Raw genomic sequence first — 20,374 nt, 5'->3', positions numbered from 1 at the left:
CTCTTGGGCTCTCCCTAAAGTTGGGGAGTAATTTGTGTAACTACAGTAGGCAATTACACTACTGTTCTTCTTAAATTGTATTAATTTCATCTTTATTATTCTGCCTGTATTTTTAAGATGCTACTTCTACTGTTTTTGAGATATCAACAGCACTTTTGGATAAGTGCAATAATATATGTAATGTAATAGTGTGGCCAAAATACTCCAATGGGAATACACTGAAATGTGTCCATAAACTTTTAAAGAAAAATTTAACTTATGCTTTTTGAACTGATCCGCCTTATGGTTTTCGTAAAACGATCATACATTTTTTCCCCAAAAGAATGTTGTAACACCTTAGCAACACCGTAGGAACCACCTAGCCATACCTTAGCAACCAACTCATTCCCACAGCAAACACCTACAACATCTTAGCAACCACCTAGCAACACATTAGCAACCAATGCCTAAAGTATAGCAACACCCCACATCCAGCATCCAACACCTTTATCACAGCAGCACTGCAGGAACTGCACTTTCTAGTTCACTCTTTCACTCTGCTGCAGTAAATCCAAATCACACTTTGATTGCCCCCTCATGGACAGCTGCACACATGCATTTGTTGACGGTCTGAAAATAGAGTAGCATGTGGACTGAGGCAGTAGAGTAAAATGACAGGATTTTACACTAATATGCCTCGGGCAGTGTTACACAGTTCTGGAGAGAGGTCTTGTGCAGCTCCACCAAAGTTCCATAGTATAGTAACAATGTTCCGGTCCGGAATAGGAATGACAGAGCCATTATTTGTGAAGATACAACTGATACGGAATTGTGTTTTAAGGGATTTTTCAAATACAAAGAAAAACTTGTAGATGGTTCTTTATAGCACCTTTAAAGGTTCCAATACTGTTGAGTCAAAGAACTCTTTCAGTACTACGTAAGACGTTTTCTCTTACAGTGTAGGTAAACAATAATTACTGTTCTCATGAATTGTAATGCTTGATATTGTAGGTAAAACATGAAAACAATACAACTGTATTTTCTGATATATATATATTTAGTACAGAGAGACAGTTTTTCCATTTTCCAGAAGCAGAAGTTTTTCCATCATCATTTCCATCTGTCTCTGAAGCTCTGACTGAAGCTCTGATCTACATGTTGCTAAAAACGATTTAACATTATAAAAGAATGTGATCATAAACAATCCTGTTCCCCCCAAGTGATCTAGCATCAAATGCATAAAATTAAAATGTAAGTGGATATATTTCCTAAACTACACCAGTGATTTGGTGGAAAATCTGGAAACACATAAAAGTAGTTAGTCAGACATGTTTAGCACCCAAAGTTTGCATCTTTAGTGTTATCTTTAGTGTATATCTTAACTGCAGGACTGCTGCTACTGTGCTTAGGTCTGCTCTGTATTTTAACAATTTGAATAATTATTACTATTTATTACATTTGTATTGTGCGTTAAGCAACAAACAGAAAAAAACATCAACAAACACACACAAGCACACACACACACACACACACACACACACACACACACACACACACAGCAGGCAAGGGGGTGACCAGAGCAAAAAGTCATGTAACTGGCCCAGACATACATATATGTATAAATACATATACATATATATAGATATATACACACACACATACAAGGGTCTTTATACTTGCTAATGCTGACAGACCAGCGTAACTAGTGAGCTTACCAGTATCGGGCATGTTTTCACTGGATGAGCAGTTTTTCAACCACCTTGACCACCATAATCTATGGCCAGCTTTGACTTTTTGAAACCAGTTACCAACAAAAGCTGGTCTTGAGCTGGATTTTTCAGCAAGAGCCTTTGGATTGCACTGCATTGTTATGGCCCTACTTCTATTTATATTTATACATTATATTATACTTCAAAGCGGCATTAAATGGGTTTTAACACCACATCTCCATTTTCCTGTCTCAGCAGTGATTAGTGGAATAGGAATATGAAGAGGCTGTTTTATGAATGCATCTCAGAGGGGCAGTTAGAGACATCATTCAGCCTAACTAGCCTTCTGGTGTCCAAATGGCCCAATGGAGCAGAGCTACATCGTTATGGAAAAGACGGAAATACATTAGCTCCCAGCAGAAACACTTCGAAGTAATGATCCTATAGACCTTCAGAAGAAGTCCAGAGAAGATATGAACATGAAAACATGAAATACTACCCAAAAACACAGACAGAATTTAGGCTCTGAGATACTCCTACTGTTTGTAGCTAACGCCCTTCAGTCCATGTTTATGGATAACAGTGAGTCACACAGTGTGAGAAAGCACATGATCAAGTCTATTAGAGATTACTGTACACCTCCACACGGCCTAAAGAGAGGCTGAGTAATTAGCACTGTGCTAATTACTTGTTAGACAAATTAGCTTCATAGCTCCACTGCTAAAACTAAAGAAGCTAATTCAGACATGTTGAGTAAACGTAAATTTATGTGAATTAAGAAGTTAAAACCACAGAATCTGCTAAAGATGCTTCTGCTGTTGAAAGTGTTCAGCTGTTCTCCTCCAGCCCCCGGGGGGCAGCGCAGGGCTTTCATGTCTGAGCTCCAGCTGTAACCCCTCACACTTTGTGGAGAGCAGCTTCACGCTTACTTCACATCCTCTTCTGCTGGGAGTTTAGAAGTGCATAGATGCATCTTGACGTTCAGATTTGAAGGTGGTGATTCAGCTGCATTAGATTTGTTGGAATCCATTCTAAAATGAATTCACTCATATGCTGATGGAACAAAACCAAAACATCGGACTGATGCACTGAATTATTTCCTAAAATATATATATATATATTATTTTTGATTATCTAAATAATATTGTCAATTAATTATAATTAATTCAGTTTGTTAATGCAAATTCAAATCAAATTAAATAAGTTTGTTATTCATTGTACATTCAATATCATCCATTACACATGATATATACCAATAAATAATATAATTTTTCGTCATATAGTTAAAAATTATTCACCTGAATATAAACCAGCAGCCTCCATTACATAATTTTTTTTCATATTATTGTCACAATTCTGTGTCTTCCCTCTGCCTCTGTTGAGTCCACTGACTACAACTCCCATAATCCTCCCCCATAATGCTGCCTTTAAGTCCACCTCAGAGGTTTGTGCTTATGACTTTGGAGCTGTGTTGGAAATTTCTGTTCCAGCGGTTTTGGTCGGAAACAGCCCAAAAACCCTGAGCAAAGTATGAGAATTAGGTGAGGGATATTTTAAATATCAGTAGCATGTACTGTTCTGTTTTTTTTTTTTTACATGTGGAAGAGGGAAACTCATTATTAAAATAGACTGCAGTGTTTGTGTGTTGCTGCTAAATAAATAAAACATAACCAAGTTATACAGTTATCAGTGTTGTATTATTAACATGCCCCCAACTCGGAAAGTAGGGGCTCATCAAAAAATCAACTCATAAATAAAGAGTTTGTGGTGGCAGCTTACAATCAGTTTACAATCAATAATCTTCTCTGGACTCTCATTGTGAAGTATAGCCAACTCCGATACTGAGCGGGTCTCTGTAATTGCCTGCCGTGCTTTAATCTTTTCGATATCTCTTTTTTTTTGTTGGCCTTGTAGTGTTAGCTCTTTTTGGTTTTTGGCCCCTTTCGACTCCGCTCTTTTATATTAAACCCAACACATTCTTTTATATCTGTGACGTTTTTTTTTTTTACATCCGTGACAGGTCACAAATGTTATACTAGTTGAATGTGAAAACATATCATTTTAATCTGCCCTGAAACAAAAACTATCCAGGTCAGCCATCATGAAAAGCAAAACCTAGATCCTCAACTCTGATCAATGCTCAGTTTCTCAGTGCTCCAGTCACCATTGTTCCAATACTACAGTACATTACAGGCATTTCGAGACCAAAGAAAACTACAGTAGATAATATGTGGCTTGAAATTTACACAGAGATTTAGGCACCTTGAGGTAAATGCTAAAGTTCTGTTGCCTCACCTAACTTTCACCTAACCCAAACCAAAATTTTAGCAAAAATAGAATTTGTTAAAAAAAAAAAGTCGGTTTCTAATAACCGTTACCTCAGACAGAAACACTGGACTCGGCTGGTCTCAACAACAATTTCCGAGTCCATCTCACCCTGAGGCAGAGACAAGGCAGAGTCCAAATGAGGTTGAGAGTGAGATGAAACCGGACTTGAGTTCTACAACAGATAGAGCTGTGGAGCAGATCTGGAGTGATGGTGCGCCACCCAAGGAGGGGTGGTGATCATCCAACATCCTGACTTCACAATAACCTGACCTCACAGCAATGCTCCAAAATCTAGTAGAAAGCCTGAACTGGACAGTAGAGACAGTTTTTTCCAACAAAAGCAGGATAAACTCTTTTTAACACCTATGATTTCAGAAAAAAACTGAATGAGCAGGTGTCCAAATACTTTTTTATTAATATAGCATATTTACTAAGTCTAATCAAACAATAGTACAGTTGATTTCTTGATGCACTGAATTGTTTACTAATCGTAACTGACACATGGTGCTATAATTTATGAACAACTGAATCATTCTGTAATACATTTTTATTTATTTATTTTGTGGTTAAGTTGAAGTTGAAGTTTAAGTATGAAGATATTTCATGATGAACTGAATCAGTTAAGGAATTAGTTAGAAATTTAGATTTATCCTATTTCGGGGTGTTGAGATTTTGTGATGCACTGAATCACTTCAAAAAGAGCAGCAGGTAACAGCAGCTTTAAATGGACTATTCAAGGACACCAAAGGTGCACTGACTTCACTGACCAATAAACACACTCACAAACATGCATGCACACACACAGACAATGAGTCATGTTAAAAGCATAAACACAATACAACCACCCTCCTTCCACACACACACACACACACAGGACCTGTGTTCTCATGCAGAAAACATGAGAAATAAATGCTTTTCAGGAACACACACACCCTTGAACTACTGAACCTCAGCCTCTTGTGCATCATTCAGTAATTCTCTCTCGCTGCCCATCTTTCTCTTTCTCTCTCTCGCTCTCTCTCCTGTTGACCTTTCCTCTTCAGGACAGCTGTCAAAAAGCTCATTCATACTGTCTTCATTTAAGCATCATCAAGGGATTACAGGGACATTTTGCATAGGCTACAGTAGTTTATAGACTATATCATACAGTATGCACAACAGTCTAGAATTACATGCAAAATGTTTACCATGATTTGATTATGATTAGTAAATGATTCAGTTCATCAAGAAATCTTGAATGTTCCCATTCATCTCTTTGTTACATCTGAATATGTGCTGATGTTTCTGAAGAGCATCTCTTGCTTATTTTATCTTTTGGTGACATCACACATAGAAAGAAAATAAATGTACATAGTATACAGTCCAGCCATTCCTATATGTTCAGTATGAGTCAACAGCAGCATTACAGCTTCAATATGACTCTATGGCAGCACTACAGCTCCAATTAAAGTCTATAACTTCAGTATGAGCCTATAGTAGCACACAAAATTTAGTATAAGCCTACAATAGCACTACAGCTTCAGCATGAGTCTATAGCAGCACTAGAGCTTCAGTATGAGTCTATAGCAGCACTAGAGCTTCAGTGTGAGTCTACAGCAGCACTACAGATTCAGTATGAATCTACAGCAGCACTACAGCTTCAGTGTGGGTCTATAGCAGCACTACAGCTTCAGTATGAGTCTATAGCAGCACTACAGCCTCAATGTTAGTCTATAACAGCACTACAGGTTCAGCATGAGTCTGTAACTTCAGTATAAATCTATAGCAGCACTACAGCTTCAGTATATATTTAGAGTAGCACTACAGCTTCAGTATGAGTCTGTAGCTTCAGTATGAGTCTATAGCAGCACTACAGCTTCAGTATGAGTCTGTGGCAGCACTACAGCTTCAGTATGAGTATATAGCTTCATTATTAGTATATAGCAGCACCACAGCTTTACTATGGGTCTATAGCAGCACTACAGCTTCAGAATGAGTATGTAGCAGCACTACAACTTCAGTATGAATCTACAGCAGCACTACAGCTTCAGTGTGGGTCTATAGCAGCACTGCAGCTTCAGTATGAATCTACAGCAGCACTACAGCTTCAGTATGAGTCTATAGCAGCACTACAGCCTCAATGTTAGTCTATAACAGCACTACAGGTTCAGCATGAGTCTGTAACTTCAGTGTAAATCTATAGCAGCACTACAGCTTCTGTATGAGTCTATAGCAGCGCTACAGCTTCAGTATATATCTAGAGTAGCACTACAGCTTCAGTATGAGTCTGTAGCTTCAGTATGAGTCTATAGCAGCACTACAGCTTTAGTATGAGTCTGTAGCAGCACTACAGCTTCAGATGAGTCTATAGCAGCACTACAGCCTCAATGTTAGTCTATAACAGCACTACAGCTTCAGTATGAGTCTATAGCAGCACTACAGCTTCAGTATATATCTAGAGCAGCACTAGAGCTTACATATGAGTTTGTAACAGCAGTATTCAGTATGAGTCTGTAGCTTCAGTATGAGTCTGTAGCTTCAGTATGAATCTATATCAGCACTACAGCTTTGGTATGAGTCTATAGCAGCACTATAGCTTTAATATGAGACTATAACAGCACTACAGCTTCAGTATGCGCCTATAGCAGCACTACAGCTTTATTATGAGTCTATAGCAGCACTACAGCTTCTGTATGACTGTGATATTTTATATATTTTTCAATATTTGCTGTATGAACAGCCTCGTTCCTTCCATCAGCATGAGTATATAGCAGCACTACAGCTTCAGTATGAGTATATAGCTTCATTATTAGTATATAGCAGCACCACAGCTTTACTATGGGTCTATAGCAGCACTATAGCTTCAGAATGAGTATGTAGCAGCACTACAGCTTCAGTATGAATCTACAGCAGCACTACAGCTTCAGTGTGGGTCTATAGCAGCACTGCAGCTTCAGTATGAATCTACAGCAGCACTACAGCCTCAATGTTAGTCTTTAACAGCACTACAGGTTCAGCATGAGTCTGTAACTTCAGTATAAATCTATAGCAGCACTACAGCTTCTGTATGAGTCTATAGCAGCACCACAGCTTCAGTATATATCTAGAGTAGCACTACAGCTTCAGTATGAGTCTGTAGCTTCAGTATGAGTCTATAGCAGCACTACAGCTTCAGTATGAGTCTGTGGCAGCACTACAGCTTCAGTATGAGTCTATAGCAGCACTACAGCTTCAGTATATATCTAGAGCAGCACTACAGCTTCAGTATGAGTCTGTAGCTTCAGTATGAGTCTATAGCAGCACTACAGCTTCAGTATGAGTCTGTGGCAGCACTACAGCTTCAGTATGAGTCTATAGCAGCACTACAGCTTCAGTATATATCTAGAGCAGCACTACAGCTTCAGTATGAGTCTGTAGCTTCAGTATGAGTCTGTAGCTTCAGTATGAATCTATATCAGCACTACAGCTTTGGTATGAGTCTATAGCAGCACTATAGCTTTAATATGAGACTATAACAGCACTACAGCTTCAGTATGCGCCTATAGCAGCACTACAGCTTCATTATGAGTCTATAGCAGCACTACAGCTTCTGTATGACGGTGATATTTTATATATTTTTCAATATTTGCTGTATGAACAGCCTCGTTCCTTCCATCATGTTTGATCAACTCTCGTTGTTTTTGTTGTTTTTTTAGTCTCAGTCATATTTGAAGCAGATCAGTCAATATCCCCCCCATACACTGCTGCTGTAACTCTAACTCTGCTCTGACCTACATTTGATGGCGCTGTTAATCAGGTACTGATGCACCTAGTGGGGAAACAAATGCCCCCCCGCCCACCCTTGCATCGCGCGCTCACTTTTGCAGTCTCGTGCAGCCCCGGGACGCCCTCCGTCCGCCACCTCCCTCCCCCCACACAGCAGCAGGTCGTGTATCTGCTTCTCTCCTGGCGCGTGCAGACCCGTTTCGGAGCATCAGCAGCGCGCACCAGCCAAAGGTTCTCGAGAGTGGAGCAACGCGCGCCCTGAGATAAGAAGGTGACAAGACGCACGAGCACCAAGGATACAACACCCAAACAAAAAACAAACAAACAAACACAGACTAATGTGCACCTGCACCGTCACAAGAGCGCGCGCACACCGCTTCCACCGTTGCGAATGCAGCGGAAGGATCTAAACATTTCGATAGACCTAAACAAACAATAAACACTTAAACAACCAAATAAACACACAAACAGCAACAGACAAACATGCACGTGAACCCGTGAAACACCACAGCTCCATTACCGTGCTGTGTGCTGCGCGCGCCTCGTTCCCGCCATCGCCTTATCCCAGAGAGAGAGAGAGAGCGATCAAGAGACAGAGCGAGAGAGGAAAGCACCACAGACTGGGGCAGAGATGTGGCGCGCGCTCCCGCTCTCTCTCCAGCAACACGCACACTTGCACACGTTCTGGCACGCACGCGCATGCACGTCACCGTTCGAGCGGGAGGGGAGTTTTGGGGAGGAGGGGGTTTGGAGGGGGATACCGGCGCACGCGCCAAGGCGTGCGTCACTCACGCGTGCGAGGACAGCGCGCCTCAGATCAAAAACAAAGCATTTATACATATTCATGAAGCCGGTATGAGGGCAACTCCACCGAATTTCCAAAACTTCTATGGATAATTCTGCAGTTAAGATGTGAACAGAGTCGTTCAGAGTGGGTTTGGTGTGAAACGCTCTGGAAAAAACCTTGTCAGAATTGTGGTGGTGAATAAAACCAGACATCTGAAGCTCTAAAAGCTTGTTCACAGAAAGTTTCTACACCAAATTGTTATAAATGCACTGCCTGATGCCCAAAACACTGTTTTCCTGGGTTTTAAGAAGGTTTTGAGTCTAAAATGTGTTTTTTTTTATCATATCATTAAAATGGTTGAGGGATACATGCAGGGTGTTGTGCAGCAAAAAATAGTCCCCAAAGAAATGTGTTGCATTTGTTCAAATGTACCACAATGTCACCATCATCAACATTCCAGTGCAGCAGTGCAGCTCAGCAGTTAGAGCGCTGGGATATCGATAACAGGGTTGTGGGTTCGATTCCCGGGCTCGGCAAGCTGCCACTGTTGGGCAAGGCCCTTTACCCTCTCTGCTCCCCGGGCGCTGGAGTTGGCTGCTCACCGCTCTGGGTGTGTGTGTGTACTCACTGCCCCTAACACGTGTGTGTGTGTTCACTACCAGATGAGTTAAATGTGGAGGACACATTTCAAACAAATACGTGCACTTTTACCTTTACATTCCAAATAAAACCAAGAAGACGTGTAGATTCATTGGTGGGTTTCGATAGTAAATAAAATGACTATGGCAACACCTGGTTCCATTTACCACCACTGTACACAAATCTGTACGTAGGTAGGTTTCTCTACAGTGAAGCACAATTTCACACCAAACCCCACTCTGAATATGTTCATCTCAAACACTGAGTTATGTAGAGGATTTTGAAAAGTCAGCAGACTTCCCCTTTAATACAGACTGCCTGTCATACATTTAAGGACACCAAACCACTGCTTCCAGTTTATGCTAATGTCTAGAGTGAAAGCACAAAAGCAGGTGTTTCTAATAAAGTGGTCAGTGAGTGGAAGCTCAAGGTCGCTGTTTCTAATAAAGTGGCCAGTGAATGGAAGTGCAAGGTAGGTCACATCTCTTACATGAACATTATGTAATTAGTGACCATATGTTTATGATCACATGGCTGAAGAGTAGGTCCTGTCCTGGGTCATTTGCAGCCGTTCAGTGTGCGTCCAGCTCGGATCGGCCTGACAGCTGGCTCCCGCTGGGGCAGACGGACAGAGAGATCAGACTGCTCTGATTGACCACGCTACATGCACTTAGATCAGCACTGACTCAGTCAGTCAGGGTCAGAGTGACTGAAAGCTGCCAGTCAGTTATGTGGACAGCAGAGTGGACAAAGGGCCCAAACACGCCTGGACTAACAATAACATCGCAAAGCCATAGATGTTCTGTGTCAGACGCGTTCTCACTAGAGGAAATGTTCTGTGTGGTTTAGGCAAGAGCCTGTGCAGTGCATGCAGGAGGCACGGCATGACTCACTGTGAATTCTCCAGAAAATGACCTGCTCTATTCAGATATTAGCTCATTCAGATGTTACCCGGACTTTGTACTAGGGAACATGCAGGATGAAGCCCGGGTAATGTCCAATACAAATGATGCAGACATTTGCATTCACACATTCAGCTCAAGTCTCACACATTGTGTGTGTGTATGTGGCTCTCACACTGTTGTTACATTTTTTTGATAATATCATGTTGTATTTTCACAGCTGCTGTGTAAGAGCCAACGGCCCTCTCTCTTTTTTAAACATGCTGCATTAGAGTGTGATTAAAATTTCAAAGCGTACCATTAATTCCCCAACCTAAACAGTGCAAAACTAAGCTGCAAAACAGCATTTGTGTTCTGACCATTCAGTGCATAGCAGTTAAGCCACACCCATTCGGCGTACTGCAGTGTAGCAGGTATCCCATTATTTGGATGGTCTTTTATAGATATGATGCTCATCTGACATTCAACTAACATTTAACTGAATATCTGTTAAATGCAACTGAACGTGAAGCTGAATGTTAATTATTCTCTATGGAATCTAACCCTACACCTAACTATTACCTTAACCTTAACATGAACCTTGAATCAACTCTAAAACCTATCCCTTAAATTGAACCCTAAACCTAACTCATTAAGCCTACAGCATGTGTCTATCTGTCTATTAATAGATCTGCCTGTCTGTCTGTTTGTCCATCTACCTTCCTAGCTTTGTTTCTGTTTGTCTGTCTATCTATCTGTATGTCTATCTAAGCATCTATGTGTGTCTGCCTGTCTGTATTTGTATCAATATGCCTGTCTGTTTGTTTGTCTGTCTATCTATGTATCTATCTATCTGCCTGTATTTCTATCTATATGTCTGTCTGTTTATGTATCTATGTGTGTCTGTCTATCTATGTATTTATCTTTCTGCCTGTATTTGTATCTATATGTCTGTCTGTCTGTCTGTCTACCTTTTATCTATCTGTCTGCCTACTTATGAGTCTACAGGTTTGTCTGTATTCAGTATATGTTCTTGTAAATTTTATTATACAAAAAGCTCAGTGTCTATAATGTCTCAGTGTGTTATTGTGATTACTGTGTTTGCTTTCTGAATATGAGATGTTTGTGAATGCGCTGTGTTTGAACTCCATATTCTACACATGTTTATTCATTTTCCTTATCATATAAGGAAGGCCTAATCTGTGCTGTGTAGTTGGTTCTTACACTGATCACAAAGAGCTTCACACACTAAAATGCACACACTCCACTAGTTAACCTGCAGTGCTGAGCTGCATCAGTCAGGGTAATGTGGTGCTGAAAATACACCAGTGCCCTGTCCTCCACTCTCACCGCTGCTGTCGCTTGACGAAACCAGAGCGGACAGAGGGATCATTTCCACCGGGAGAACCAGTGAGGAGAGGAAAGATAGAAGATGCTCCCTACAAACTGGAGGAGGTGGAGAACATCAGAGACGAAACCACAAAGACAAAAACCTCAGAAAAGCAGAACGAGAGTCGCAGACAGAGACGAGCTTCATTAACTGTGTTATTTATTAATACAACCAGAATACAAACAGAATAATATTCTGGAGCTGAGTGTGTGTGTGTTTGTGTTTGTGAGGAATGTGTTGAAAGCAGCACACACACACACACACACTGTGGATATTTCTGGAACAGACGTAGGTAGCATGACCCACAGGCCCAGAGGCAAAGGGCGTCTCGAACGATCTCTGTACTATTAAAGTGAAAGTTGTGGCAAAAAAAGACGATTCACATGATTTCAATTTTCCATTCCACCATAAATGGTGCAGCAGTTACATCCTGTCTAATATAGTTAAGTAATGCAAGCTTATTTCCCACCTATTTAAATAGTACAAACTGCATGCCATCCCACATTTATCTCAAAGAAACCTAGGTTGCTTTGTTATGTGGATTGTCTGTTCCACCTTAACATTATCAGCAGTTACTTTCTGGTGCAAACAGCTACAAAAGTAATGGAACCTTTTATCCTACCAATTCATCACATATTTACCTCAAAGAAATTTTACTTGTTTTTTTAATTTGCATTTTCCATTCCACCTTAAATGGTGCAGCAGTTACATTCTGGTGCCTAACATAGAAAACCAGAAAGGAAGCATATGCAGTCATGTAAAGTACAACCAGGAGATCTTAAAATAACGTGAATACAAACAACACACAGCCGATTCCATCATGTCATTATTTATTTAACAGAAATGAAGCCAAAATGGAAAAGCCATATGTGAAACACAAAGTACACCCCATGAATCAATAGCTTGTAGAACCACCTTCAGCAGCAACAACTAATCATTATTAGTAAGTATAAGTATTATAAGAAATAATTTTCAGTATGACTTAATTAGCCTCTCACAATGTTCTGGAAGAATTTATTTCTTTATAACATTGCTTTAGTTCATTGAGGTTTGTGGGCATTTGTTTATGCACAGCACTTCTAAGGTCTCTCCATAGTTTTTCATTTGGGTTGAGGTCTGGCCTTTGACTGCCACTTGTAGCCAGAGTTGCTGCTGTGCTTGGGGTCATTGTCCTGTTGAATGACCCAATTTCAGCCAAGCTTTAGCTGCTGGATAGATGGCCATACATGTGACTCTAGTGTCACATTTACATTTACATTTACATTTACGGCATTTAGCAGACGCTCTTATCCAGAGCGACTTACAAAGTGCTTTGCTATTTACCCAAGAAAACCTTCGCTAGTTAGAATAGGCTAATAATTCAAAAGATACCTCCAAGCTTAGACATTACTAAACACAATACAATAAGGCGACCATAGAACTATTCGTCCAAGTACTCTCTGAAGAGGTGGGTCTTCAGTCTGCGTTTGAAGACAGCGAGTGACTCGGCCGTTCGGACACCCAGGGGCAGCTCGTTCCACCACTTTGGTGCCAGGACAGAAAAAAGCCTGGACACTTGTCTTCCGCGGATTTTGAGGGATGGCGGGTCAAGCCGAGCCGTACTTGAGGCTCGAAGGGCTCTTGGTGCGGATCGGCTTTTGACCATTGCCATCAGATACGGAGGGGCTGGTCCGTTCTTGGCTTTGTAGGCCAGCGTCAGTGTTTTAAATCTGATGCGGGCAGCTACAGGAAGCCAGTGGAGAGAACGCAGCAGTGGAGTGACATGGCTAAATTTTGGGACATTGAAGACGACCCGTGCCGCTGCATTCTGGATGAGTTGCAGGGGCCTGATGGTGCGCAGAGGGAGACCAGCCAGAAGAGAGTTGCAGTAGTCAAGTCTGGAAGTGACGAGAGACTGAACAAGGACCTGGGTGGCCTCTCTAGAGAGGAAGGGTCGAATTCTCCGGATGTTGTACAGGAGGAATCTGCAGGACCGAGTTACGTTTGCAACATGACTTGAGAACGATAACTGATCATCCATCACTACACCAAGGCTTCGGGCTTCAGTAGAAGGAGTGACCAGTGAGTTCTCAAAGGTGATGGCAAGATCGTTTCTTGGTCCAGCAGTTCCCGGGATGTACAGCAGCTCCGTCTTGTAGGGGTTGAGTTTGAGATGGTGAGCCGCCATCCAAGACGAGACGTCGGCGAGGCAGGCTGAGATACGGGCAGAAACCTGTGTGTCAGACGGTGGGAAAGAGAGCATGAGTTGAGTGTCATCGGCGTAGCAGTGGTAAGAGAATCCATGAGAGGATATCACTTTACCAAGAGAGTGAGTGTACAGTGAGAAAAGAAGAGGACCAAGAACTGAGCCTTGTGGAACGCCAGTGGAGAGACTACAAGGAGCGGACGTGTCGCCCTGCCACGTTACCTGGTATGAGCGTCCCTGCAGGCATGATGCAAACCATTGCCATGCAGAGCCGGTAATTCCAAGACCGGCAAGGATAGACAGGAGGATCTTGTGGTCCACCGTGTCAAAAGCTGCGGAGAGGTCGAGAAGGATCAGAACCGAGGACAGTCTGGAAGCTTTAGCTGCATGGAGCTTCTCTGTAACTGCAATGAGAGCAGTTTCAGTAGAGTGTGCAGCTTTGAAGCCAGACTGGTTAGGGTCCTGAAGATTGTTCAGAGTGAGAAAGAGAAACAGTTGGTTGTAGACGGAACGTTCGAGAATCTTTGAGAGAAAAGAGAGAAGAGAGATAGGTCTGTAGTTGCCGATGTCCAAGCTGTCTAGAGTTGGTTTCTTTAGGATGGGCACGACTCTGGCAGACTTGAAGGCCGATGGTACATGACCTGATGACAAAGAGCTGTTTATGATAGAGGAGATAAAGGGAAGGAGGTTTGGAGCGATTGTTTGGAACAGAGGGGAAGGAACAGGGTCTAGTGGACAGGTGGTAGGATTATTGGAGGTGAGAAGATGTAGGAGGTCATCTGTGGAAAGAGGAGAGAAGCAGGTCAGAGAAGAGGGAGGAGGAGGGCAGTGTCTAGAGAGCTGGGTAGAGGCGGGGGGGAAAGATCGGCTCTAGTGTACAGAGGAGTTTGTGGACACAGCTCTATTAGCCAGACATATTGAAAGAGCTTTTTGTCAAAGGTTTTGGCACCCCACATTATGAGCAAAGGTTTGTGGACGTAGCTCTATTAGCCAAACACAACAGAGCTTTTGGACCAGTCATGTTTTAGGCAAAAGTTCTGGCCCCCCAAACTTTAACCAAAAGTTTGTAGACACATCTCTATTAGTCAGACATACTGGATGAGTTTCTGGATTTTTTGGCAACCAGACTTATGGCATACCATCAGGAACTGAACTCTCTAGTGCTAATAAACCATTATATACTGCATCATTTAAGGTGGAAAGGCAAATGTGAATAAGAAACTGGGAAATAAGATGACAACTACAGCCTGGTTTAGCCTTTAATTATGAAGTTGTTCATGTGGTTTCTGACACTGTATGGCTCACTGCTATCTATAAACACAAGCTGAATTATGTGGATGAAATCAATATTATGACCCCAGTTGTTGTTATTTGGCACGTTCGCTCTGCGACCTTCAGTTCACAACCCAGAAATCAATCAACATCCATCATCTTTAAGGGTGAATTGATTCTTTAATGCACTTAGTGGGAAAGGTGTGGACTCACATGACTTACGTCAACTCAATCGGACAAAATGAAAGAAAACTTTCCCTGATGAAAAAAAAAACTGGTAAAGTCAGCTCAGACTGGTTAAGCTGGTGACACAAGTTGATCAGGTTGACCACTTTAAATCTTGACTAGCACAGAGTATGGTTCATTTGAGTTTAATGATTTAACCAGTCAACCAGTATGACCAACCTAACCAAGCTAGTCAACCAGTATAAACAAACCAGTTGACCATCATGACCATGCTGATTCCACAGCTTGACCAGCCTGACCACGCTGGTCAACCAGTCTGCCCAAGCTTATTGACCAGCATGACAAATATAGCAGAACAGCTTGACCAGCATAGCCAGCATGATGCTGGTGAAACAGCATGACCAGTATAACCAAGCTGGTTAAACAGTATGAACACACTGGTCGACAACCATGATCAGTCTGACCACACCGGTCCACAAGTATAACCACCTTTAGCCAAACTAGCCAATCGGTATGACCATCTGGCAAGTCTATTACAGAAAATAAACATCTCCACACAATTTGAGAAGAGTGTGGGATGATTTAGGTTCTCAGTTAGCTATGTTTTTATCAACTGCAAAAAGCTATAACTATAAACTATCACTTAAAAGAGGCCATGGCCAACCATGGAGGTTTATGCAAATAGTATGCAAATTCCCAGTGTTGTTTTAATCATATGCTAATTTTCTGTGTTATCTAAATGCCATAAAGACGACAATCTGTCATCTAATTACAGGGGATGAACTGGAAGAGCGCAGAGAGCTAGAGGAGGTGTTTTTACAGGTCGAGGAGATAATATTGTAATGGACTGTGTGTGTGTGTGTGAGTGTGAGAGAGAGGAAGAGAGAGAGAGAGAGTGTGAGTGTATTTAAATATTGAAAAAAAGTAAGATGTGTACTGGCACAGTGCCAGGGGGCAAGATTAAACAGACTGTTCAGAGTTAACACTGAGCCTGATGTGCAATGGCTTTCAGCACATCATATTGCACACAGACACGCTGACACACACACGCTCGATTACACAGATATATATATATATATATATATATATATATATATATATGTGTGTGTGTGTGTGTGTGTGTGTGTAATCGAGCGTGTGTGTGTGTGTGTCAGTATATATATATATATATATATATATATATATATATATTGCAGATTTATGTTTCCCCCAGTATATAATATGATTTCCAAGCACAAAATTACATTTTGAGCTAGAGTGGGCATGGCCAAAGCATAAGTCCGGCCCCAAGTGCAAAAGGACATGCTTTACTCCTCAAGCAAACAATGATCTCAGGTCAGATACTGTCATTCTGGAAAAGCAAGAGGAGGCTGTGTCCTAATAACTGAATGAAACTTCCTTCTTTCAGCTCTCCGCTCTGTAACTCATGTGGATCCATAAGCTAGTCAGCTCTGGCAGTATATATACTGAGACTAGAAGATACAGATTCAAGCAGATTTTAGCTAAAAGCACAGCTTTCCTGTCTGCTCTTTTTGATTCTGCTGATCTGTATCTCATATCCTCAGTAAATATACTGGCACAATAAAACCATATTACTATAAAAACTGACCCCAATACACACAAATGTTCACACACATCTGATTTTATTCTGCTTTTATACTTTTTTATATAGATATACTGACAGATATTCCATTTCAGTTCACCATTTACTATTTATAATCACCCCCTGTTGCTTCTCAACAGAGACCCCCCCCCCCACACACACACACACACATACAAATATAGCCCATGCAGATCTCTACTGGGGATAAGTATACTGCTCAAAAAAAGGGAACACTCAAATAACACATCCTAGATCTGAATGAAATATTCTCATTGAATACTTTGTTCTGTACAATGTGCTGACAACAAAATCACACAAAAATCATCAATGGAAATCAAATTTATTAACCAATGGAGGCCTGGATTTGGAGTCACACATAACATTAAAGTGGAAAAACACACTACAGGCTGATCCAACTTTGATGTAATGTCCTTAAAACAAGTCAAAATGAGGCTCAGTATTGTGTGTGGCCTATGACCTCCCTACAACGCCTGGGCATGCTCCTGATGAGGTGGCGGATGGTCTCCTGAGGGATCTTCTCCCAGACCTGGACTAAAGCATCCGCCAACTCCTGGACAGTCTGTGGTGTAACGTGACGTTGGTGGATGGAGCGAGACATGATGTCCCAGATGTGCTCAATCGGATTCAGGTCTGGGGAATGGGCGGGCCAGTCCATAGCTTCAATGCCTTCATCTTGCAGGAACTGCTGACACACTCTAGAGTTGTAGCATTGTCCTGCATTAGGAGGAACCCAGGGCCAACCGCACCAGCATATGGTCTCACAAGGGGTCTGAGGATCTCATCTCGGTATCTAATGGCAGTCGGTCTACCTCTGGCGAGCACATGGAGGGCTGTGCGGCCCTCCAAAGAAATGCCACCCCACACCATTACTGACCCACTGCCAAACCGGTCATGCTGAAGGATGTTGCAGGCAGCAGATCGCTCTCCACGGCGTATCCAGACTCTGTCACATCTGTCACATGTGCTCAGTGTGAACCTGCTTTCATCTGTGAAGAGCACAGGGCGCCAGTGGCAAATTTGCCAATCCTGGTGTTCAAGCCAAGCACGGTGTTGAGCTGTGAGCACAACCCCCATCTGTGGACATCGGGCCCTCATACCATCCTCATGGAGTCGGTTTCTAACCGTTGTGGCCTATTGGAGGTCATTTTGCAGGACTCTGGCAGCGCTCCTCCTGCTCCTCCTTGCACAAAGGCAGAGGGAGCGGTCCTGCGGCTGGGTTGTTGCCCTCCTACGGCCTCCTCCACGTCTCCTGGTGTACTGGCCTGTCTCCTGGTAGCGCCTCCAGCCTCTGGACACTACGCTTTTATACTTTTTTATATAGATATACTGACAGATATTCCATTTCAGTTCACCATTTACTATTTATAATCACCCCCTGTTGCTTCTCAACAGAGACCCCCCCCCCCCCCCCCCACACACACACACATACAAATATAGCCCATGCAGATCTCTACTGGGGATAAGTATACTGCTCAAAAAAAGGGAACACTCAAATAACACATCCTAGATCTGAATGAAATATTCTCATTGAATACTTTGTTCTGTACAATGTGCTGACAACAAAATCACACAAAAATCATCAATGGAAATCAAATTTATTAACCAATGGAGGCCTGGATTTGGAGTCACACATAACATTAAAGTGGAAAAACACACTACAGGCTGATCCAACTTTGATGTAATGTCCTTAAAACAAGTCAAAATGAGGCTCAGTATTGTGTGTGGCCTATGACCTCCCTACAACGCCTGGGCATGCTCCTGATGAGGTGGCGGATGGTCTCCTGAGGGATCTTCTCCCAGACCTGGACTAAAGCATCCGCCAACTCCTGGACAGTCTGTGGTGTAACGTGACGTTGGTGGATGGAGCGAGACATGATGTCCCAGATGTGCTCAATCGGATTCAGGTCTGGGGAATGGGCGGGCCAGTCCATAGCTTCAATGCCTTCATCTTGCAGGAACTGCTGACACACTCTAGAGTTGTAGCATTGTCCTGCATTAGGAGGAACCCAGGGCCAACCGCACCAGCATATGGTCTCACAAGGGGTCTGAGGATCTCATCTCGGTATCTAATGGCAGTCGGTCTACCTCTGGCGAGCACATGGAGGGCTGTGCGGCCCTCCAAAGAAATGCCACCCCACACCATTACTGACCCACTGCCAAACCGGTCATGCTGAAGGATGTTGCAGGCAGCAGATCGCTCTCCACGGCGTATCCAGACTCTGTCACATCTGTCACATGTGCTCAGTGTGAACCTGCTTTCATCTGTGAAGAGCACAGGGCGCCAGTGGCAAATTTGCCAATCCTGGTGTTCAAGCCAAGCACGGTGTTGAGCTGTGAGCACAACCCCCATCTGTGGACATCGGGCCCTCATACCATCCTCATGGAGTCGGTTTCTAACCGTTGTGGCCTATTGGAGGTCATTTTGCAGGACTCTGGCAGCGCTCCTCCTGCTCCTCCTTGCACAAAGGCAGAGGGAGCGGTCCTGCGGCTGGGTTGTTGCCCTCCTACGGCCTCCTCCACGTCTCCTGGTGTACTGGCCTGTCTCCTGGTAGCGCCTCCAGCCTCTGGACACTACGCTGACAGACACAGCAAACCTTCTTGCCACAGCTCGCATTGATGTGCCATGCTGGATGAGCTGCACTACCTGAGCCACTTGTGTTGGTTGTAGAGTCTGTCTCATGCTACCATGAGTGTGAAAGAACCACCAACATTCAAAAGTGATCAAAACATCAGCCAGAAAGCATAGGTACTGAGAAGTGGTCTGTGGTCCCCACCTGCAGAACCACACCTTTATTGAGTGTGTCTTGCTAATTGCCAATAATTTCCACCTGTTGTCTATTCCATTTGCACAACAGCATGTGAAATTGATTGTCAATATTGATTGTCAATCAATGTTGCTTCCTAAGTAGACAGTTTGATTTCAAAGAAGTTTGATTTACTTGGAGTTATATTGTGTTGTTTAAGTGTTCCCTCTATTTTTTGAGCAGTGTATATAAAATAAATACATTGTATAATACACATGTGGACAAAATTGTTGGTACCCCTCAGTTAATGAAAGAAAAACCCACAATGGTCACAGAAATAACTTGAATCTGTCAAAAGTAAAAATAAATAAAAATGTTATGAAAATTACTATATAAAAAATACATGACATTGCATAAAGACGTTGTAAGTAAACTTCATGTGTGTGCCACACACAGTGATAAGTGTGCAGGTATAGAGTAAGGTAGAGAGTACATCAATGGTGCAGAGGTCACATTCTTCTTAATATAACTGTGGCATAGAGAATTCAAGTACAAACATTTTTCTTACAAAATGAGCTCATTATTTTCATGCTTAGAAACATGACCCTGACTCTGATATGAACCGTGTGTTTATACTGTGAGTGATTAATAGAAGGCAGGAATACTAATTACATAAAGTGCTATTACAGTATTAATGGCTGCTTATGTATTACTGATGTACTCTCCAGCATAGGCACATGCTGCATTGTAAATCTCAGTGCTGACTTTACTGTTCAAACACTGAGAAATCACCTTATTTATTAATGTAAATAAACTAACTCAGTTCAGATGAATTCTTATGTTTAGACTGTCTTACGTAAAGTTCAAGATCAGAAGTTCATGTTTATAAGTAGTTCTAAAACCTGG

At 42.3% G+C, this 20,374-nt stretch overlaps 1 protein-coding gene across 3 annotated transcripts in view; it reads right to left on the bottom strand.

Annotated features, from left to right (window-relative positions):
* Window positions 1-8,420, bottom strand: part of sphkap (SPHK1 interactor, AKAP domain containing) — a 57,036-nt gene extending 48,616 nt beyond the window's left edge. For all 3 annotated transcript variants that reach the window (XM_072694814.1, XM_072694815.1, XM_072694816.1), the window contains exon 1: window positions 8,281-8,420. In XM_072694814.1, the coding sequence (XP_072550915.1) occupies window positions 8,281-8,315 (35 nt within the window). In that variant the 5' untranslated portion in view covers window positions 8,316-8,420. The remainder of the gene's footprint in view (window positions 1-8,280) is intronic.
* Window positions 8,421-20,374: the final 11,954 nt, after the last annotated feature.

This window comes from Salminus brasiliensis, chromosome 13 (genome assembly GCF_030463535.1).
Source record: "Salminus brasiliensis chromosome 13, fSalBra1.hap2, whole genome shotgun sequence".
Classification (NCBI taxonomy): domain Eukaryota; kingdom Metazoa; phylum Chordata; class Actinopteri; order Characiformes; family Bryconidae; genus Salminus; species Salminus brasiliensis.
Note: the sequence above shows the minus strand (reverse complement) of the source record. Positions and strands in the feature narration are given on the sequence as shown.